General features: G+C 44.1%; 2 protein-coding genes across 4 annotated transcripts in view; one reads left to right on the top strand and one right to left on the bottom strand.

The window, feature by feature from the left end:
- RBKS (ribokinase) overlaps window positions 1-11,713 on the top strand; it is a 76,252-nt gene extending 64,539 nt beyond the window's left edge. Inside the window, exons 8-10 of one of the 3 annotated variants that reach the window (XR_005562727.1) lie at window positions 5,303-5,404; window positions 10,953-11,176; window positions 11,341-11,711. Coding sequence is in view for 2 of the 3 variants with exons in the window: in XM_027748888.2 (XP_027604689.1) it covers window positions 5,303-5,476 (174 nt within the window). In the remaining variant the exon portion in view is untranslated. Of the gene's footprint in view, window positions 1-5,302; window positions 7,360-10,952 lie in introns of those variants that run through there. The other 2 variants (XM_039379117.1, XM_027748888.2) reach the window with 2 other exon arrangements.
- On the bottom strand, window positions 6,477-12,474 carry MRPL33 (mitochondrial ribosomal protein L33). Its single transcript, XM_027748894.1, has 4 exons — window positions 12,410-12,474; window positions 11,537-11,555; window positions 8,908-9,014; window positions 6,477-6,792 (listed from the first exon to the last, which is right to left on the bottom strand). Exons 1-4 carry the CDS (start codon window positions 12,429-12,431, stop codon window positions 6,743-6,745), a joined length of 198 nt encoding a protein of 65 aa, XP_027604695.1. The 5' UTR covers window positions 12,432-12,474; the 3' UTR covers window positions 6,477-6,742.
- Between the last annotated feature and the right edge of the window lie 7,619 nt (window positions 12,475-20,093).

Below are 20,093 nucleotides of genomic sequence, written 5' to 3' on the forward strand. Positions count from 1 at the left end.
GGAGGCTGTGACCCCATAGGAAGGCCGTGCTGGAGCAGACTCCTGGCAGAACCTGCAGAGAGAGGAGCCCACGCTAGAGCAGATTTGCTGGCAGAACTTGTGACCCCATGGGGGACCTACACTGGAGCAACCTGTTCCTGAAGGGCTGAACCATGAGGAATGGACCCATGCTAGAGCAGTTCATGAAGAACTGTAGCCCATGAAAAGGACTCACATTGGAGAAGTTCATGGAGGCCTGTCTCTTGTGGCAGGGACCCCATGCTGGAGTGGGGGAAGAGTGTGAGGAGTTCCCCTGAGGAGGAAGGAGTGGCAGAGAAGACGTGGAACAAATGAACTGACTGCAGCCCCCATTCCCTCCCCCCCTGCACTGCTGCAGGGGGAGGAGGTCGAGAAATTGGAAATCCTAAGTGTAAGCTTAGGAAGAATGGAGGGGTGGGGAAAGATGTTTTAGGTTTTGGTTTTATTTCTCATTATCCTACTCTGATGTGATTGGTAATAAATTAATTTCCCCAAGTCAAGTCCATTTTGCCTGTGATGATAATTGGTCCCAGCCCTTGTTTCAACCCATGAACCTTTCGTTCTATTTTCTCTCCTCTGTCCAGCTGAGGAGGGGAGTGGCAGAGTGGCTTTGGTGGGCACCTGGCATCCAGCCAGGGTCAACCTACCACACGCAGTCACCAAAGGGTATTTTACTCTCTGAGCATTTCAGCTGAAATTATCTCATGCTGAGACGTAGACCCTCTCAGCACAAGACTGTCTGAATATATCTGAAGGCTGGAAATGTTTCTCCAGTTCTACTAGTAACCTTTCATCAAAGTATAGCCCAGGGATTCTTGTAGGGAGACATAGGCTTTCCCCACTTATGAGGAATGGATAGCGAGCATCTTTGCTGACAGCTGGTTTTGTGTTATATAGGGCTAATTTGCAGTTTGGGTACAGAGTAGGCAGGGGTACAGCAAGGAATGCTGAGCAGATGTGACACAGTGATAACATCCTTAGCATAATCCAGTATCACACAGTTGTGGAGTGCTATAAATACAACAGGAATTCTCCAAGGCCCAATTCCTTCACAGAGTTGGGCATCTCTGCATTGCCGTGGATTTAGACTGCACTAAATCAGTGTAATCCTCAGGCTTCATTCATTTGTGCACTGCTGTGAATGCTCCTAGGAGACTCTAAGCATCATTGAAAGCAGTGTCACTGGTTCTGCATTATAAGGCAGTTTTTGACAGCTTTTGGATTGATGTTTTGATTTATTCACTAAACGAAGAATTTATCATCGCAGGCATAACATTTCTCTTGTACTGCTATACAACATCCTTTTAGGGTGTTGCTTTTAGGCCTCGGTAACATGCTCTTAAAATGTATGTAGTGGAGTGAAACCCTGTAATACCCAGAGCACACATGGACTGTGACTTCTTGAAAAATCACACAAGAAAAGTTTTCTGAAGTTCAGTAACAACATCAGGCTTCAGAAACCAAAGCCCCCTCCTGTTCTTACATGGTTGCCATTGCCCTTGCCCAAGAGGACAGGCTGGGAGGGCAAAGGCTGAAGAAGAACAAGGAACTGCCCAGGAACAAGGCAGTGCAACTGCTGCCATTCTGTGAACTGTAGCTTTTGGCCTTTTGGCCTCCAATTTTTTTTGGTGAGCAAGTCATCTTATTGTGAAATGCATCCTATTATTCTGTGCATGATGGATTGAAAAAGGCTTTACTTGCTGGAAAGGCTGTTGAACAATATAGTTTCCACTTACAAAGCACTTCCCTAAAAAGCTTCTCAGGGCACCATCATATAAAAATAGTTATACTAAAGTTGTAAACCAACTTCTGACAAATCAGGAATAACAAAAGCTGAGGTATAAATAGAAGTGTTTTCATGGGTTTTCTCTTCTCTAGAGGCACAGGATCTCAATCAGTGCTGGATTATAAGAAACAAAAGTGCCCTTTTCCAGACACCCAGGAAAACAAGGACCTTCCAGACTAATGGCACAGAATATAAATAGATTTAAAACTGCTTCAAAACCATAAAGCTTAGTCAAAACCATGACATTTGCATTTTAGAATGAGCTGTACCATATCAGACAACTTTTTAAATCCAATTCTTTATTTCATACAAACTAGTGTCTCCTGCTTTACTGAAAGGTTAAATAACTTACACTTTTATAATTATGGAATGAATTGTCTCCAGGCTCTCAAAGATACGAGGATTATCTCAAAGTCTGCAGTGTATTAGGATTCCTGGAAGACAAATGCTGAAGAATGCAAAATATTACATACTCTGTGTTTGTATTTTGTCAGTGGCAGAATAAATGCACCTTACTAGTCGTTTTCAAATTCATTATTTTTGTGAAGTAGGTGAGAATTAGGTGAGAATTATTTTTCTTATAGCAGGCTTTGAAATAGGTAAATGTAAAGCTACTAAATTTGCTATTCCAGCATTTGGACAATCTTTATTTCACTTTGAGCCTGTTCCTTCTTCTGCTCTCTGCCAACCTTCTCTGATTCTACCAAACCCCATGTAGTTTAATCCACAATACCAAAGAAGGAAGGTCTGTTTCTGTAAGCCAAAAATAGTTCTTATTGCAGTTAACCTTGCAGCTGAATCAGTTCTGCTATTGCTCTTTAAGTCATGTTTGACCAGTCATGTCTGCACAGACCAGAAGCAAGGCTGAACAGGGTATCTACATAATCAGTCTGATGCATGACACTGTTCTCAGTGCAGCAGCTCCTGTATTGAAAACACCTCCCTACAAAACGTTTGCTTACCAACATCTGAATTTATTATACCCTTGGGGTCGGTAGTAACTGAGCTTTAGAGTTACCAACTACTTCAATTATGTATGAGAAGTAAGGATTTCAGTAAAATTTTACTGGCATCAAATCCTTCTGTATATTCCCCAATCACCCTGTAACCTTTCCTCTTGCAAAGAAATGCTAGGGAGCCTTTTTCCATTCTGCATGGAAGTCCGCTGTTCTCCTAGTTTTTTGCTTTTAGAGTTATTTATCATTATTCATTCCCACCAAAAGGGAGATCTACAGCCGTCTCACAACCTCAGAGCATCACCCACAAGCAGAGGGGCACAGTAACATTGCAGGGAGAACTTGCATTCCATTTCACTGTCATACTAAGGCCTGGGTGACATGCAGTTAAGTCTTTTTTTTTGCTCCAACAGCCAACGGTGCAGCAATTATTAAAAAAAAATCAAAAAGACAGTATTCTGCTCCATGCTGCTGTCAAGTAATAATTTATGCTATTTGACACCAGATATTCTGAGTATTCCCAATTAAAATATTTGGCCACTGCCATTTCCCAGTGATCACTGTATGAGAGATATTTGATGTAAAAATGATGAGTTCTTCCTGCTAGAGCTACACAGAACAGATCTGTGTGCTGAAATTCTACTTCTGCCTGTAACAACAGTACCAAAATAGCTTTAATAATTAATCATGCACTGATTAGATTACAAACTCTCAGATGGGCTGGAGATTTTTCTATTATGCATCAGACAAAAGACACTGGCAATGCTTAACTAGCGATCACCTGCTCTTGCTCCACCTGCCATTGTGGGAGCGCTCCGGAAACCAGAAGGGAGACAAAGGCCCAACAGAAATTGATAAAAACCTTCACCTGCCCCTGCTATGTTCAGGAATACAGAACTGTTGAAACAGGTGCTGCTACAGCTGCAGGCCAGGCTACAGCTTCGCTTATTGACTTGTCATTTGCCAGGCAATGCTCTCCACTGCACTCTGATGGAAGAGAGTACCCAAACTCCAGGCTAAGCGAGCGTTAAGCAAGGAGTTTCCTGCCTGGGAACACCAATACAAACAGCCACTGTGGAAGGGCTGGGCAAGGAGAGGCCAGGCATAGGGCAGGCGCCCCTATCCTGCACTCACCACTGCTTCAGGGTTCCCTTGCAGCAGCTACACTGCTCTGCCCTGTCAGCTGCTTGTAATGTTATGAAAACATTTCTGTGGAAGTGGCATTGTTTTGCCAGAATGATATCATATGCAGCTGATTTTAGGGTAAGTAGGAGTTTAAGACTGAGAACCACTAGTACTCAAAACTGGAAAATTACTTTGCAGCCTTAACTTCCATTAGAAATTTTGCTCAGCTGTTTTAGCTAAGTTTTTTCCAGGCCCTTTGTTCTTGTCCTATGACTCTTGGGGCCTATTTATTACAACTACAGAGGCAAAACCTCTCAGGGAAATAGTCCATATGCTGGTTCTGGAAAGAAATAAGATAATACTAGTGTGTCCGGTGTAATGCTTTTCCTGGTGTAAAAGTATGATTAAAAAAAGGGGACCTTAGGACCAGTTTTATGGTACTAGCAAGAATTGGTATCAGACTGTCTTGGAAACCAAACCAGTTATAGGGGAGGAGGAGGGAAGGACACTGTGGACCAAAATGAGCAAATCAAGTTAAAAATGATAATCAATTAAGTTAAATTTTGCCAGTTGTTGGGGTCACTGCATAGCACTGAACATGGCAAAACAATAAAAAGCCCTCGGGAGGCAAACAGCTGTCATTCCCTGCTGCCCAGAGCAGAACCAGTGGTATCTGGGCGAGAGGGTCAGAGCCAAGCCAGGGCTGGTTGGTACCCATGTGGTGCAGGCATACTCCCTACTCCCTGCCTCCCAAGGGGCAGGCAAGGCACAGCCTGCAGACAACCCTCAAGATGGCCACAGCTGCCGGAGGTCCAAAAGAATGTCACTGTCCTCCACCCCCATGGTCAATCTCAGCAGAAAAGCTGCCCCAGGAATAAGAGTGGTTTATGTGACAGCACAGACTGTGTTAGTGGGACCTTTTTAGTGAACAACAGCTAAGTTCTGGAAGCATCAAAATGTATCGTTCTGCAATGGACACCACAAGCCACATGGCTTATTTTTTTCCCCTTTTCTCTGCCCCTTCTACCACTGACCTTTATGAAAAACAGAAGTTAAATGAGAGAAAAATAGCTTTAATGAAACATCCAGGTTGGGAAATCACAATCAGACACTCCAACAACAGGAAGTTTTGAAAGCAGTGTTTATAACAGCATCTTGCTGAACTGTAGTACACTTGTTTTTCTTTAAGCCATATTGTAAATGTGCACCTTGACTCAGCAGCTGGGCATAAGGGTAGTATTGGGGCAGTAGTTTAACTTTGCAGAATTTCCTAGGCATAGAAAAGTGAATTAAACTCAACCCCTGAACAATTTCCTGACTCCTGCAATCAGTGCTGCAACTTCTGTCTTTCCGGTAAAGGCATCTGAATTGTTTCCCTGTGCAAATACATTTAAGCTTGTTTGTTATTTTATTCTAGGGAGCTGGAGACAGTTTTGTGGGAGCACTGGCCTTCTACCTGGCTTACTATCCCAAGTTATCCATGGAGGAAATGATCAGGAAGTCTAACTGCATCGCATCAGTAAGTGTCCAGGCATCAGGGACACAATCTTCATATCCTTACAGGAAGGACTTGCCTCAGGACCTTTTCTAATTGATTGTCTAGATCACTGTGCTGATTTTATCTCATACCAGACAGCATTATTCTCCTAACTGCAAGGAGGTTCTCCTCTGCTGACTGGAAAGGCCAGAAAAGTCTCTTTGCTTCTTATTTCAGGAATCCGGTGTTCCTGTTCTACAGTAGTAAGATGGGGTGGGGGTGGTGGGTCTTTCAAACACAGCACAGCAGGTCTCTCTGGCCCCACACAGCCTTTGGGCTTGTGGCTGTCCCACACAATGCACTGAACTACATGAAGTTTACAGCAAAACACCTGGAGGGTATTGGGCTCCTGGCAGTATTTTTACTGATTTTATCAGAGCTTCTGATGGGCAATGGCAGCACATGAAGCAGAGTGTTAGCTTTGAGACTGCAACTTCAGTACTCAGCTGCAGACGCCAAGGCCAGCACGCGGCTCTCAACAAAGCACCGTCCGTCAAGCCCGGGCACATCTATGCCCGCTCGCCTCAGATGCAGCACTGTAACTCCCCACATTCTGGAAGGTGGAGGAAGGTCCCTCCAAATGAAAAGAGGACAAGAGTGCTACTGGAGGCAGATTTTGAAAAATGTTTCTAGCCATATTGTTCTAAACACAGGCAAGCTAATTAAGGAAGAAAAGCTTCCAAAAACATCAGAGAAGTATTTTGGTTTCGTCATGTTTGACAAAAACCCAGGAGTGAAAAATCCATCCTACTAACCTGGCTGAAAATAATATAGCCCTTTTAGCTATGGTCATAGCTTATCCAAAAACTCATCTTACGTGACTAGGTTCTCATTGCTTTTTTTCCTCAGAAGGAGCTGGTGCAACATTACCCCTCCAAGGAATGACACCAGCTTATGGTCACTACTGTCACATCTGTGGCTGGTAGGTTAGAAAAACTTGCAATCCTGCCACTGAATTCCTGCTGTGGAAAATGTTAATTTTTATTGCTTTATAAAACAATAGTTCCTTTGAAGATTACAGCCTCTTTCACAATGGAAAACACAGACAATGGGATTTGCTATTTAATTTTTTTTTAATTGAGTACTGTAAAAATAACTCAAAAGATAAATAAATGTTACTGTGATGATCTATGTCCAGACATTAAGAATTTTCTCTCTCTACATTGTTTTATTCACAATGGCCTTCAAATCACAGGAGACGGTGATCCCAGTTCATTTCCTCTCTTTTCAGCCCATGTTGCTGGATTTCTGAATCAGTGTTCACCCCGTCCTCCCCCCAGACCATCTTCTCCTCATGTATAAATCAAGTCCAGTCACTGTTCACATAGAGCGGATTTTTCTCTTCTCTGTGAAGAGGACACGTTGTTTTGCTATAGGGGAAGAAAAAGAACTTGTTAAGAAGCCTGAAGTGTTAAAAAAAAGGAGCCCACGTCCCTTTTCCCCTGGCTGCCTTCACTGCTTAAATGAGTGTGGAGCAACTGACTGGCACAGCACTGTTGTTAACCAACTCTTGAAGGAATTTAGTAGCGCTTTCACTTTACCACATGTAATTTTTAGTTCCTAAGAGGTCCACCTCTGTGAGAATAAGTATCAGGATTGGAATGACTGAAAACATTCAACAGCTGCTCTGTGTGACTACTCTGAGTCACAGCTGCTCCGTACAGGGACAAAAATAGGTTCTTACTGCTTTCTACTACTTTTCAACTCCAGAGCCCAAACAACTACAGTTGATGAGCTGGATATAGCTGATCTCACAGTCTGCCTGAGAAGTTAACGAGGTGTCCTGTGGATCTCTCAACAGGGGCACAAACTGACCCTGCCCCTAGCACCTGATGCAGATGTTGGCAAAGTCACTTCAGCTACTGGTTAAGCATAGTCAATACGTTACTAAAACCCCAAAACTGCAAAATAAATTAAAGCAAAGCTTTTTAGTGTCATTTGAAATGCATGTTTTGATTCAACTTCATTATATGAATTCCTTTGAAAGCTATGCAAGAGCAATCCACACAGTGACAAAATCTCTTCTTCCATTTAAAAGTTTCGTTTTAAGAAATACTGCAGCTTAGTAACACATTCTGTCACTGCAGCTAGGAGGTAGTGAAACTTGGGCGCTCCTGCCACTACTTCACTAAAAAGCTTCATTCTGTGGAGGTCCCAGGTTTCTGAGAAGTACAAAACATAAGGTGAAAATGCATGCCAAGTGAAAATGCTTCCTAACATATTCCTGATGTGAGTTGTTATCCAGACTCAAATTTACTTCCCTTCACACATGCAGCACTTTCTCACATCAATTTCTCACTTGTATTCTACTACAGGCTACAAAGATCAGAGCTTACTTCAGAAACCTACTACGTGTTCTGTCTGAGCTTTTCACTTTCCTACAAGTTGCAAAGCTGCTGGAGGATCACTTTGCACAATGCTTCAATGCAGTAATTTGAATTTTTCTTATTCAAGAAAATAGTCCAAGAGATTTCTGATTTCCCTTTTGTATGGAATTCAAAAGGAAAGGCACAGCCTCTGTCAGCTTTGATGAGAGCATATTGCTTCTCTGGTGGTTTCTCTCACTTGTCATAAAGCTGTTGTACTATTAACTCTAAGAATGAAAAGGTAGTAGTCATCTAAGAAGCACATAAAATTATGAGAAAAAATAAGCTTGAACCACATAACTACTGGCCGTGCATTATATTATCTACTTGGAGCTGCTTAATACATTTCTTTAGTCTGTAGCTTTAAATAAGCCTTTTTTGCATTACCTCCACCATGCATGGTTTGGTTTAAATTCTAAGTTTACCCAAATTAAGCTTTTTAACATTAAATTCAGCTTTTTAAAGTTAACTACAGAAACTTGAACTCTTAGTCAACTTTTAAAAAGCTGGGAGAGCAAAAGGCAGTTTGGCAAGTGCTATAACCCCCCCCAACAAATCAGATTCTTAAGCTAAGAAAATTTGCGAGGACCAAAGGAATATAAAGGAACCCATTAACTGTCATCTGGAGAGTGGCATCGTTTGTGGAGGAGGAAGAACTTGTGTTTACTTCTTTAAAAGAAAAAGTCCATTTTGTAAGTGATGGTTAAAATTTGTTGTTCAGAACACCCATGGCAACTTAAAAGAATGCTTCTGTTGATGCATACTTCGTGACTGCTTGTTGGAGGTAGCACAGTCTAGCAAACCACACAAAGGAACAGAATGAAAGAACTCCTGTGTCACTTGGCTTTGCCAGTGACATGTGGCATGGCTGTCATCAAAGTCTCTGATGTGTCAGGCAAGTCATTACTTTGTTTCCCTGCCACAATCTGTAAAATGAGGGTAATGCTTACTTCCCACTGGAATGTCATGAAGAACAGCAACTGTACAGTCGTCTGAGTATGAAACATGTTATGACATATTCTGCTTAGATGGGAAAAATCCTGTTACATTCAAATCTTTTGCCCCACACAGTCAGAGAAGTTTATAGAAAGCACACTGACTTTTTCCCCAAGCTCTTACCGATGGGATCATATCTCAGTAAGACCAGTTTTTCCTGTAGTCGGAGTCTCCTGACATTGAAACAGAAGCCCGTCTCCGCGGCACTTTTCATCCTCACCAGAATGTATCTAAAGTCACAGGGATATCTCTGTGTCAATGCACAGGCACTCAGCTACAGCCTGTACCACATGTCTGCCAGGGCACAGGCAAATAGACAAGGTTTAAGCATAAACAATTTGGCACGATCACATAAGATACTCCATTTCAGCTGCAGAGACGTTCTGGACGGGAGCATCAATATCAGACTTACAACAAGACAAACAGCCCACTATAAGCCATAAGCTCCAGCATCAAGTTTAAGTAAACAACTCTTGAACAGGATACAAGCCCACAGAGAAGGAGCTCCTCCACAGAACAGTGTGGCAGGAGGAATAAAAGCATGAAAGAAAAAAAGAAATCAGAAAAATCAGCACAGAACTGAGTCATTATGGCTTAAAAGATAATGGCAAGAGAGGAAGGATGATGGTAGTTAAAGATGTTCAGGCTGTAGATAACACTGTATCAGACTATCACTTCCACATGCAGAGAGGAAGCTGAGCAGATAGGCTGGAATAAGAGATGTGCAAAAGGAGAAGCAGGACCCCTTGGCACCATCCATCCCACTAGATACAGAGCTTGATGTTAACCCAACCACAGGAACCACCTTCCCCACTGCAGGGCTCTCGGTTTGTGGGGTGGGCTGGAAGGACCTGCAGTGTCCTGGGAGCAGGGCAAGTCAGGAGACTGAAAAAGCTGCCCCACACCCCCAGCCTGGAAGTATGCCAAGATCCATGCAACTTCCCAGACATAGGGCATCTTCTGAAGTCTCAAAAGAAAGGTAAAACCCTTTAACCATTCTGTAAATTACGTCTTTCTCTTCCATTGCAGTAAAGAGATGGACACATCTCTGCATGTGGGCTTTGAGTTCAGTTTCCATTTCCCTGCATTTTCCTGTTTCTAATACAGAACGGCCACTCAAAATTAACCTGTTCTTCCTCACTTGTGCAGCTTCGACTAGTGTACTTCCTTGAACAGAAAATCACTGGATTCCTGCAGATTAACTGACCAAGCATATTCTTGGGATTATCCCTGGTTATTGTTCTCTCCTGTACACTACTGCAGGTGTGCTGTGAAGCCCCAGTGACCACAAAGACTCCTTCCCCTATACCTTACCCACTTCCTCAAAGTTTCTGTGCAGTTTCCTCTTTCTGGGAGAATCAGTGTTACCAGTTTGACCAGGCCTTGAAATTCTTGTGCTCCATACATCTGAGGCCGAGCCCATTCCAAACACACCTTATTCAAAAAAATCACTCCCCAATGAAGAAATGTAACTGGGAGCAAAGGCAGAAAACAACACTAGAAAGCTATTGGGGCACAGGGAGAAACCCAAGGCAAGTTCAGAAGGATAAATATATAAACATAAAATATTCCTGAAGCATATATGGAACTTTAAAGAACAGCAAAAGAAACATCAGGATAAAAAAATAAAATGAGGTGTGTGGCAGAAATCCCTACATTACCATTAGTACCACCATTTAAAACAGCTACTTTTTCACCTCGCAGAAACCTCCTGCTTTGCTGTGTTTGTTTTTGTGAACAATAGAACACTCAGAAGTTGAACTGCCCTCTGTCAGGGACATACTTGGGAAGCGTGTCTTAATTTAAAACCCTGACAATTGTGCAGAAATTCTGTAAGAGAAGAATCTCCTCAAACTCTGCAAGTGGTTGGTACTGGCTCTGTCGAGGGCTGAGTCTTAAACCAAAATATAGAAAATGTATGAAAGATAATACACTCACACAGAATGCAACTTCTGGGAATGGGAAAACAGGAATGTGTTCACATAAATGTATCACTTTAGCCCCTTGCATTTGTCTAGCTAATTTTCTTTTAAAATAGCATTTTGGATGCAAGTAATTTTCTCCACATAGTCTTGTCTCCTTGTGCCCACACTGTAAGAGTACTCGTGTGCTTCAAGTACATGTTCCTTCCTTTCAAAGCCTTAACACACCATCAGCTTTCTTTACAGGTTGGAGGACTGTGACTAATTTTCTTCCAGAGCCCAATAACATCTCTCCTGAGCTGGACTACAGAGTAAACCAAGACACCCAGAGCACTGACCGCATGCTGACCACTCCTAGGAAGTGCTCTGCCCACTGTCTAGGGGAAAGCTTCAAGGCACCTGCCCAAAGTTCAGCCCACAGACAACAAAGACCCACATTGTAGCTCAGTCTACTCTCCTCAGCTAAAAAGGTATGAAAGGTAAACAAGAGCAAGAATATGCAGATAATTTACATCCTCTCTTTAATCACAGAGCACACCGAGGTGTGCTTCCCCCCGCGCAAGGTGCTTTGGATATTACAGCTCAGATCAGTGCAACAGCCCACAGGACAAACTTGCCTTTGCTGCAATTTCAGAACCCAGCGAGGAGTTTCACGCCATTCTATACTTACCTGTGAGAAGACACACATGCAGAAGGACAGAGAAGAGGCAGCTAGACTCAAGGTCTGCAATTCTCTCAGGTATATTAAAAAAATTTAGAGAAGCCTAACATTCTGTAAAGATACAGGGTGGTACCCAAAACCCAAAACTGGTTAGAAAAACATCACTTACTTAGATTTGCTCTTGGCCACTGGTGGTTTTTTTGCAGCATGAAGAAGAGAAAAACAAAAGAAACAGTTATCATTTTATCTTGCTTCCTTTATATGTTACATATAGAGTTTTCCACCGCCTGCCTTTGCAAAAGCCGCAGGTAGACAGTGGAAAGAGCTTTACTGTCACAATAAACACCACTCATCCGTCCATGTGATGTCAGCTGCCTGCTCCTTCTGCCATCATACCACCTTTGTAGGTGTCTGTGCAAATATAGTGCTCAGCATGACAGACTGCACTTGCTGCAACCTCCAGGTGTTTTCAGTAAGTTTTCAGCTTCAGTAATGAGTATGAATTCTCTAGGTTAGGACAGGTACGGACAACACTGCTGGTGGAAACTGCAGCCCCACTCTTCCCGACTTGCTCACGCCCACTCCTGCTGCAGTTCCTGCCGTGGTGCCAACGCAAAGCTTTGCTTGGCCAGAGGGTGAACCAGGGCAGGGAGCTGTTCTCACGTGAGCCTGACCTTCTCACAAGGCTGGTTTTCGGTCCCCCCGAGTTAACCCAGCACACAGCATGAAACAGGCTGAATTATTTCTGTCAGCCCACCGCATTTAAAATAATCATATATCTACAGCATAAATGCAAAACTGCGCTAAAATTTTTTTTTAAAAAAATGCTCATCTACATTGCGTCTGTGCACGTCGTGTTTAGGTCAGTCACCCTGAGCCTCCCCCGAGGCTCGCCGAGGGAGGGGCAGGGCGGGCAAGGGCAGCGCAGGTCGCGCCGCCGTCGAGCCGCCCGCCCACCCCCACGGCCACCCCCGCCCGGCGCCCGCTCCGCCCGGCCCCGGCTCCGACCCCGGCCCCGCTCCGCCCCTCACGGGCCACTCACGGGCCGCCGCCGTCAGAAACATCGCGCCGGTGCCCCCCGAGCCGCCCCGGCCGCGCCCGCCCCTTCCGCTCGCCCGAACCGCGTCCGGGGCGCGGGGCCGGGCCAGGGCGGGGCGGGGGCGGAGCGTTCCAGCCCGGCGGGGCGGGTCCGGCGGCGCTGTCCGTGTCCGTGGCGGTGCCAGTGCTGGGCAGCCGAGTATCGTACAGCCGGGTTCCGGCGGCCAGGAGGCCCAGTGGTATCCTAGGGTGCATCGAGAACAGTGTGGCCAGCAGGTTGAGGGAGGTGATCCTGCCCCTCTGCTCAGCCCCAGTGAGGCCGCATTTGGAGCGCTGTGTCCGATTCTGGGCTCCTCAGTGCAAGAGAGACATGGAACTCCTGGACACGGTCCAGCGGAGGGCCACAAAGATCATTAGGGGTATGGAGCATCTCTCTTATGAGGAGATTGCGGGAGCTAGGCCTGTTTAGTTCAGAGAAAACTGAGAGGGGATCTCATTAGTGCATATAAATATCTCAAAGATGGATGCCAAGAGGATGATGCCAGGCTGTTTTCAGTGGTGCCCAGCGACAGGTCAAGGAGTAATGGACATAAATGAAAACACAAGAAGTTCCACCTCAACATGAGGAAGAACCTTACATTGAAAGTGGCAAAGGGTGGTGAGGTAGAAAAGGCTGCCCAGGGAGGTTGTGGAGTCTCCCTCCCTGAAGACATTCAAAATCCACCTAGATGTGTTCCTGTGTTACCTGCTCTAGGTGACCCTGCCTTGGCAGGGGGGTCGAACTGGATGATCTCCAAAAGTTCCTTCCAACCCTAACAATTCTGTGATTCTGTGATCTCCCCACACAGATCGAGCCAGCCATGTGCCCGCAGCCTATCCAGGTGTCTGGTGGTGGCTCACAGTAGCCAGGCCCATGCAGAGAGGGCTGTGCCTGGCCTTGACGGCCCCACAGCCTGGGCCCTCCGGCCAGCAGCATGTCCAGGTCCTTCTCCACTGCATGGAATCATAGAGTAGTTTGAGTTGGAAGGGACCTTAAAGATCATGTCCTTCCAACCCTCCTGCCATGGGCAGGGACACCTTCCACTAGACCAGGTTGCTCAGACCCCTAAGCAACCTGCACATGGCCAGGTCACATTGAGTTTCTCATCAACCAACACCCTGAAGTCCTCCTCCTCAGGGCTGCTTTCAGTCCGTTCTCTCATCCTTTGGTACATCTTAGGCATGGGAGTATCTTCATTTGCGAAGCCTAGCCATGAGGTTGCCCAGGGGAGTGGCAGTCACTATCCCTGGAGGTGTTTAAGAGGTGTCTGGATCTGGCGCTGGTTGATATGGTTAGTGGTTTATGGGCTACACTGGTAGTGCTGCTTTGACGATTGGACTTGATGATCTTAAAGGTCTCTTCCAACCTTGATGATTCTATGCTTCTATGATCTGCTAACTTTTGTCTGCCTGTGTTCCCTTTCCTGTAAAAAAAGGGGATGCTGCTATGGTGTCAAAGTCCCCAGGGCATTAGACAACTAAAACTATCAGTATTTATAAGATACTGTGCAAAAGCCATGGGCAGGGAGGCTCAAGGCAGGCACCAAGGCAAGTTTTCATGTTCTCTGACTTGTTAGATAATTAACTGTAAGTTATTATCTTCTAAAAAATTCACAGAAGTTCTGTGGCTTACTCCTCTTCCATCATTTAGGTAAACTGTTAATGATGGAATTCAAGTCCTTGAATATTTAGCAATTACTAAGGCAATAAAAATGTCAGTTTGACATATTTAGATGGAAAACAAGACTTAGAATGTCTAATAACATGCAGTTAATTTTATATTCTATGGCATGAAAACAAATGGCTGACCCTATAAAAGATTGGAGCAAGACAACATCTCCAGGAAAGCATTGCTGCTTTTGTCAAGTGTTTGCTTCATATGTTGTTCTTTATTTTAATTCAATTATTTCCATATACTTCCTCTTAATGATACAACATTTCAGTCTTTACTATTTGGCCTTCAGAAGTATAAATCTAGTAGTTACATAATCTGCCCATGAATATCAGAGTGAGAACTTGAAAACATTCAGGATGATAAAATGTGAGTGCTGCAAGACTCCTTCTCTTTGATCTGCGTTATTGCCTCAGTCAGAGCACAGACTGAAATGGAATGGGATTGCCAACCTCCTGACTTCACTGCCAGGAATATAAATCAACATTAAAGATGATTTTTAAATGAAATAGCAAGTTAAACATTTGTAGAAACACATCATCAAATAGAGGTTATACTGCCTCGTTTTAAACCTCTTGCCTGTTGGCAAAAAGAAAACTGTTCCAGTGACATTTTCTCTGCTCTGCTGTGACAAGGGCTGCATAAATATAGACTGTGGATTAGAATAGACTTCAGCAATCTTCTACTTCCTTTCTAAGCAGCCTCTTCTGCAGACAATTTTCCATAGCTATGGGTAAAAACCAGGGAGTCTGAAACTGGTATGTGTGACAAAGTGGTGACAGTATAGCATACTTCTGATGGCAGCAGTCATAGCTGACCTTGAGGAAAAGTCAGCCTGGCTGGAGCAAAGGAGGGAGAGTCAGAATTTCTGACCCAACTCGGATACAGATTTGCCATGTGGGCTAGGATAAGTCGTGTACTTTGAGATCTTTGATGGCATGTGCAATGCAAATGCAGATTTTTCCTTCAACTTTGACTAGAGAAACCAAGGAGCGCTTCTCTGGGTGCTTGCTTAAAGAGAAGTCACTCATGACACCAGCGGAGAAGTTGCTGGTGCCAAACTGATCAATGTCACTCAGAATCAAACATAGGGTGGGTTTTAATCTTGCTAGAAAAACACCAATTTGTCATAGTATAATCTAACAGATTCTTTACATTTTTATGCTTTGCATTCTAGGCTGAGCCCTCTTTCACCTCCAGGAAGTGAGGGGAAGGCTGCTCCCTGCCAAGAAAGTGCAGTCAGGTTTCTGGCACACACTGGGCAGGCAGAGGGCTCATGTCTAAGGTTGGCAGGAGTGATGCTTCTTCAAGTGCACATGGCGCCTCCAGTCAGTCATCGCTTGAAAAAGTCACAGAAGAGGAGAGAGGGGCAGCAGATTAAATGTTTGCAAGGTAAATATCCTCTTGGCACTAGATCTTCTACATGAGTTACTGTCAATTAATGCATACAAAAGCCAATGCTGGAAACAAGAGAATAACACTAAAGCCTGGGAAAAGCTCCACGTGTCCTTCCTGGTTTCCCACAAAAAACAAGTGAACAGCTAACTAAGCCAAAAAACGCACACAGCTCGGTGGACATAGTTTTTAATCAGCCAGGCTACTTTCTCCTCCGTTCTTGCTTTCCCTTTCTCAGCGTGTTACCACTTAGCAGGGTTCTGCTGTCCACAGTGTTAAACAAACACTCACAGGCACTATTGTGCAAATCACTCATCCCAGATAACAGACAGATTTTTACATTCCTTCTGCATATCTGAATCCATTATCCCAAGAGGGCCCATAAGAAAGTGGGTATTAGCTTAATGCAGCTCTGAAAGAGGAACTGTTCAGATCAGGAGAGCGGGAATGATGGAAAGAGCCATCTGAATTGATAAATCACTTTAAGCCAGTGACCAAATCCATTTCAGCTGCTGCTGGCCTGTTTGAAGTAAGCTGGTGATGGCCTTTATCCTAGTTCTTATGGATGTCCATGGCACAATATCAATTTATTTGCTGGTAACCTTGTTAGAAAAGGTGGAAAAGCAATGGGCTTGGATGGTTCCCTTCTTACCTCCAGAGCTTAGTCCCCCCAGATCAGATGCGGGGCACTCTGTGTGGTAGGTTAGGGCACAACTCTGTTTTCGAGGATTTACCTGTACCCTGTGTATTCTTTCTAGAGCACTGGTCTCTGGATCTGTTCCTGAAGCTCCTTTCCCCGGCACTGACGTCATTCATATGTAAGGGGGGAAGAACAAAGACAGCACTCGCCTGTTTCTTGTGTGATTTTTCAATACCCATTTCCCAATCCCAACGTCCAAAGTAACAACATCCTTTCAAACCGCCCCCTCTTGAAATGCCACAGTAGTCAAACAGCTGCAAATCAGAACACCTTGTAAACAAGTGACTGAAATCCCGTGGGATGCCCGGGGGCTTGGGCACGTCTCAGAGTGATTATAGTTCCTGCTATACAAATTGGAGTCCATGTAGCACAGTTTGTGCCAACTCCGAGCTCTTGCTTTTTATTTTTAGTCCTGTTTGTCGAGGGGTTCTCATAATGAAAAGAATGACGTTTGGTATCAGTGACACACAGATAAAATTAGATAGTAGCCAGAAGTGATCCTACGACTAATCCTCCCCACTGAGGCTTTTTCCACAAGCTTTGGGATCCTGTAGGCCTCAAGCACAGCTTTTCTCTGGGTGAATTTCACTTCCCATCAGCAGGCAGCTGAAAAATTGGACTCGCATGGGATGTATATGCAAAAGAAATGAATGTCATTGCCATTGCGTATGCCAACAGCTGGGACCATCTGGGACACTAAAGACAACAGTGTCTAGATGTGTACAGCTGATTGAAGGTTGTTTTTAGTAAGCCTTCTTCCCTTTTTGGGGCAACAAAACAAAGCTTTTGCCTTCCATGCATGGAGTTTTGTATTCAGAGCAGCTTAAGTCATCATCAGGGCTCAGTCCTGGAAGTGATTAGTCCCCCAGACATAAACTGATGCTGAAGATACTATTCCTTTCTTTGGAAGAAGCTGCCTAGGGGAAAGAAAAAGATAGAAGGTGCATTAAATTACATCTCTAAAGTAGATCTCTCAGGAAAGCAGGATCAGTTCTCAGTTCTCATTTGTTTTGGCTTTTGTTTTTCCCCCTTCTAAACTTTGGATTGCTTTCATTTTTACTACACTGTAAAACAGGAAAATACAAGAGGTTAACTGGTCAGCAGATGCTCTGTATTGCCTAGAAATAATGAAGGTACAGTAGGCAGTGTACATAGTGTACCTTCAAAGGAAGGTGCAGTTGTTTGCTGTGTAGCACAAAGGGATTTAGCTGTGGTATTATGGCAAAGAAAGAGTGTATCAAAATCAAAGCGGTGAACCTGTAAGGCCAGGTACTTTTAAACAGGTAGGTAAAGACAAGGGGAGTGGATAATTATGTAATGTGAACATGGTGTGACACAGATAGGGGATGAAATTTTTTCCTCTGGTAGCTTATTGGAGGAGAATGGATCAAGTGCTTGGACGTGGTTCCCTTTATGTCAAAAATCTACTGTGGAATGAATTGGTGTATTGCTCCTGTCACTCCTTGGCAAGTGGGTATCTTTAGCTTTAAGCCAGAGATCAACTCTAAGGGAAAAGAAAACAGGTGGTTTAAGTGTGCAAGTGCATGTGGTCCTTACCATTTTTTTAATTCTAGAATAAAAAAGTCTTCTAGAGAACCAGAGGAAGACTAGGACTTTCTGCATCCTGTGGCCTCCCTAAAGACTTTCTCACTTGAAGGAAGGTCACAGGGTTCAAAGCTGCTTCTCAAGTGCAGCTCTGTAGCATTGCCGTGATGTCATGCATTATTATAAACAAGTTATTATTTCATTCAGTGTTTTGGGAAATGATGGGACTGGAACAATACACCCACAGCAGTTCCCTCCCTCATCCCAGCAGACACTTTAGTGAGTTACTTATGAGCTGTACCTCACTGACTGATGTCTGTCTGTCTGTCTATGTCTGGCAATAGTGTGTCTCTGGGGAATTTGGAGTAGGAGTATTGGTGGATTTTATGAAGGGCAGAGAGCTGGGAAGGAGGAGAGGGACATAAATTTGTGGTGTGATGTGGTTTGATGGCTGCTTGATCTATGAACTGAGAAGGCCCCAGGGCTTCATAGCTGCAAGCACTGAATGCATCATCGCTCCTTTTTCAATGTGTTTGTGCTTCTGAAGCCAGTCACTCGTTTACACCTGATGGAATAGAAGAAAAACAGAGTTAAGCAGGGCAGTGTTCCATTCATTTCTGTCTGGTTAGCTCAGATTTGTGCTAGATCTGCGATGAACTCTTAAAAAAAATAGGAATCATCATAAAGGAACAGGTACTAGAAACGAAGTTCAGCAAGTGTGTATGTAAAAGTCTGTTTGAAGTCTTAGGCTCTTGCATAACTGTCTCTGGCTACTTCCCTAAACCCTTCATCTGCTGTAGTTTCCCTAGACTCATTTTACTTGAAAACATACAGGCAACTTGAAAGCCCTAATGATGCACAATGTGTGTTCTTTGACCTTTGAACAATCTCTGCAAAGAGACTGCCTTTCCTCTTTTCTATTTTGTAAGCATTGTCCACATGGCCTTGCCCTGTCACATCTTCAGATATAAAGAATTAGCCTCCCTCCTGTAGAGGGGAGGCAGTCCACTAGGTTAGGAAGACAAAGACTATAACAATGTTCACAGGTGTCCTGGTGCAAGGGTCTTGTTGATCACTGAAGGTATATGTACACTTCAGTCAACTTTTAGCCCATGTTAAACTCTTCAGTGCTGTCAAACTGCTAGATCAAATAATTTAAAGGTAGCTCAGGCTATCTGGCTGGAAATGTTCCTTGTCTGACAAAGAACAAGCTATTGCCCCACATCATTAGATAGACTAAGATGTTCTTGAACAGCCCACAAAACAAAGCTAGACTGAATCACGTTTTCTCCAAAAGTTATCCTACCCAAAGGAATCAGAAAAAGCATTCACCTTCCTTTTTTCCCCAACTCTTAAACATGGGCTCTAACCTCATCTTCCAAGAGGAAATGCTGCTCTTCCCAACTGTGAAGATCAGTAAGAGACTAGGTGTTGCTTCCTGAAGGTAACTGATCCCATAACTCTAGTCCACCTCTTTAAGGCTGCCTTGCTATCTAGTCCAACCTCATTACATGTCCAAGGGGCATAATTGCCTAAAAATCAGATATGTAAATATGATGAAGACATGGCCCATAGCATCTGACCTTAGAAAAATTCCTGCCTGCTCACATGACCCAGTCTATACTGGGATAAGACTGGCAGGTTGATATTCCCAGCCCTACCCCGCCTTATCTTCTGATGATCTAGTTCTGGGTAACTGAAGGTCTCACCACTTCCTCAGCACAAAAATACTCTTGCATCATTTTGAAATCCTGATGCTGCCATTGAAGTGTGCATATAATCCAGTACAGTCTGTAGTGACCTTGTGCTTGCATGTAAAGTAGTGGTCAGGACATTTCATGCTAGCAGTAAACCAGAAGAATTTACTGGAAAAGGGATTAAATTTGTTTTCAAAGGGTCTGCAGAGCCAAATCAATTCCAAGAGTTTTCTGAGCTGCTGAACAACCAGAGGCAATCATTGCACTTCTCTGTTGCCAGTTGCAGCCTTTTACCTCTTCTAGGCAGGAACTGTCTTCTACCCTGTATTTGTACAGCTGCCAGTGTTGTAGGGTGCCACTTCATTGAACCCTCTGCACCAATATGATGGCATTGTGAGCCTCCACTTGCAGAACAGTCGGCAGGACACCCCTCCAGCTGCCCTCCTGTCTGCAATACCTGTGGGTGAAATACAGGCAAATGCATTTGAGTTAGACACACATCTGATGCCAACTGCATCTGGCAACCACTCTGGTACTGCAGAGGACTGCCCCAGGATTTCTAGTTATTTTTAATTCTGCATCAGATTGGACCCAATTGCTCCTGGTTAGAGATCTTTTTGCAATAACAAACTAAGATTAC

The sequence above is a fragment of the Pipra filicauda genome, unplaced genomic scaffold (assembly GCF_003945595.2).
Source record: "Pipra filicauda isolate LSUMZ 115617 unplaced genomic scaffold, ASM394559v2 scaffold156_size1729456_pilon, whole genome shotgun sequence".
NCBI lineage: Eukaryota > Metazoa > Chordata > Aves > Passeriformes > Pipridae > Pipra > Pipra filicauda.

Bases quoted from the DNA above. Each gene is read 5' to 3' on its own strand.
- MRPL33 (XM_027748894.1), bottom strand. From the start codon at position 12,431: ATGTTTCTGACGGCGGCGGCCC. The intron at 6,793-8,907 runs GTAAGAGCTTGG...CTTCCCCTATAG, and splicing joins ACTGAGATATGATCCCATCG to CAAAACAACGTGTCCTCTTC.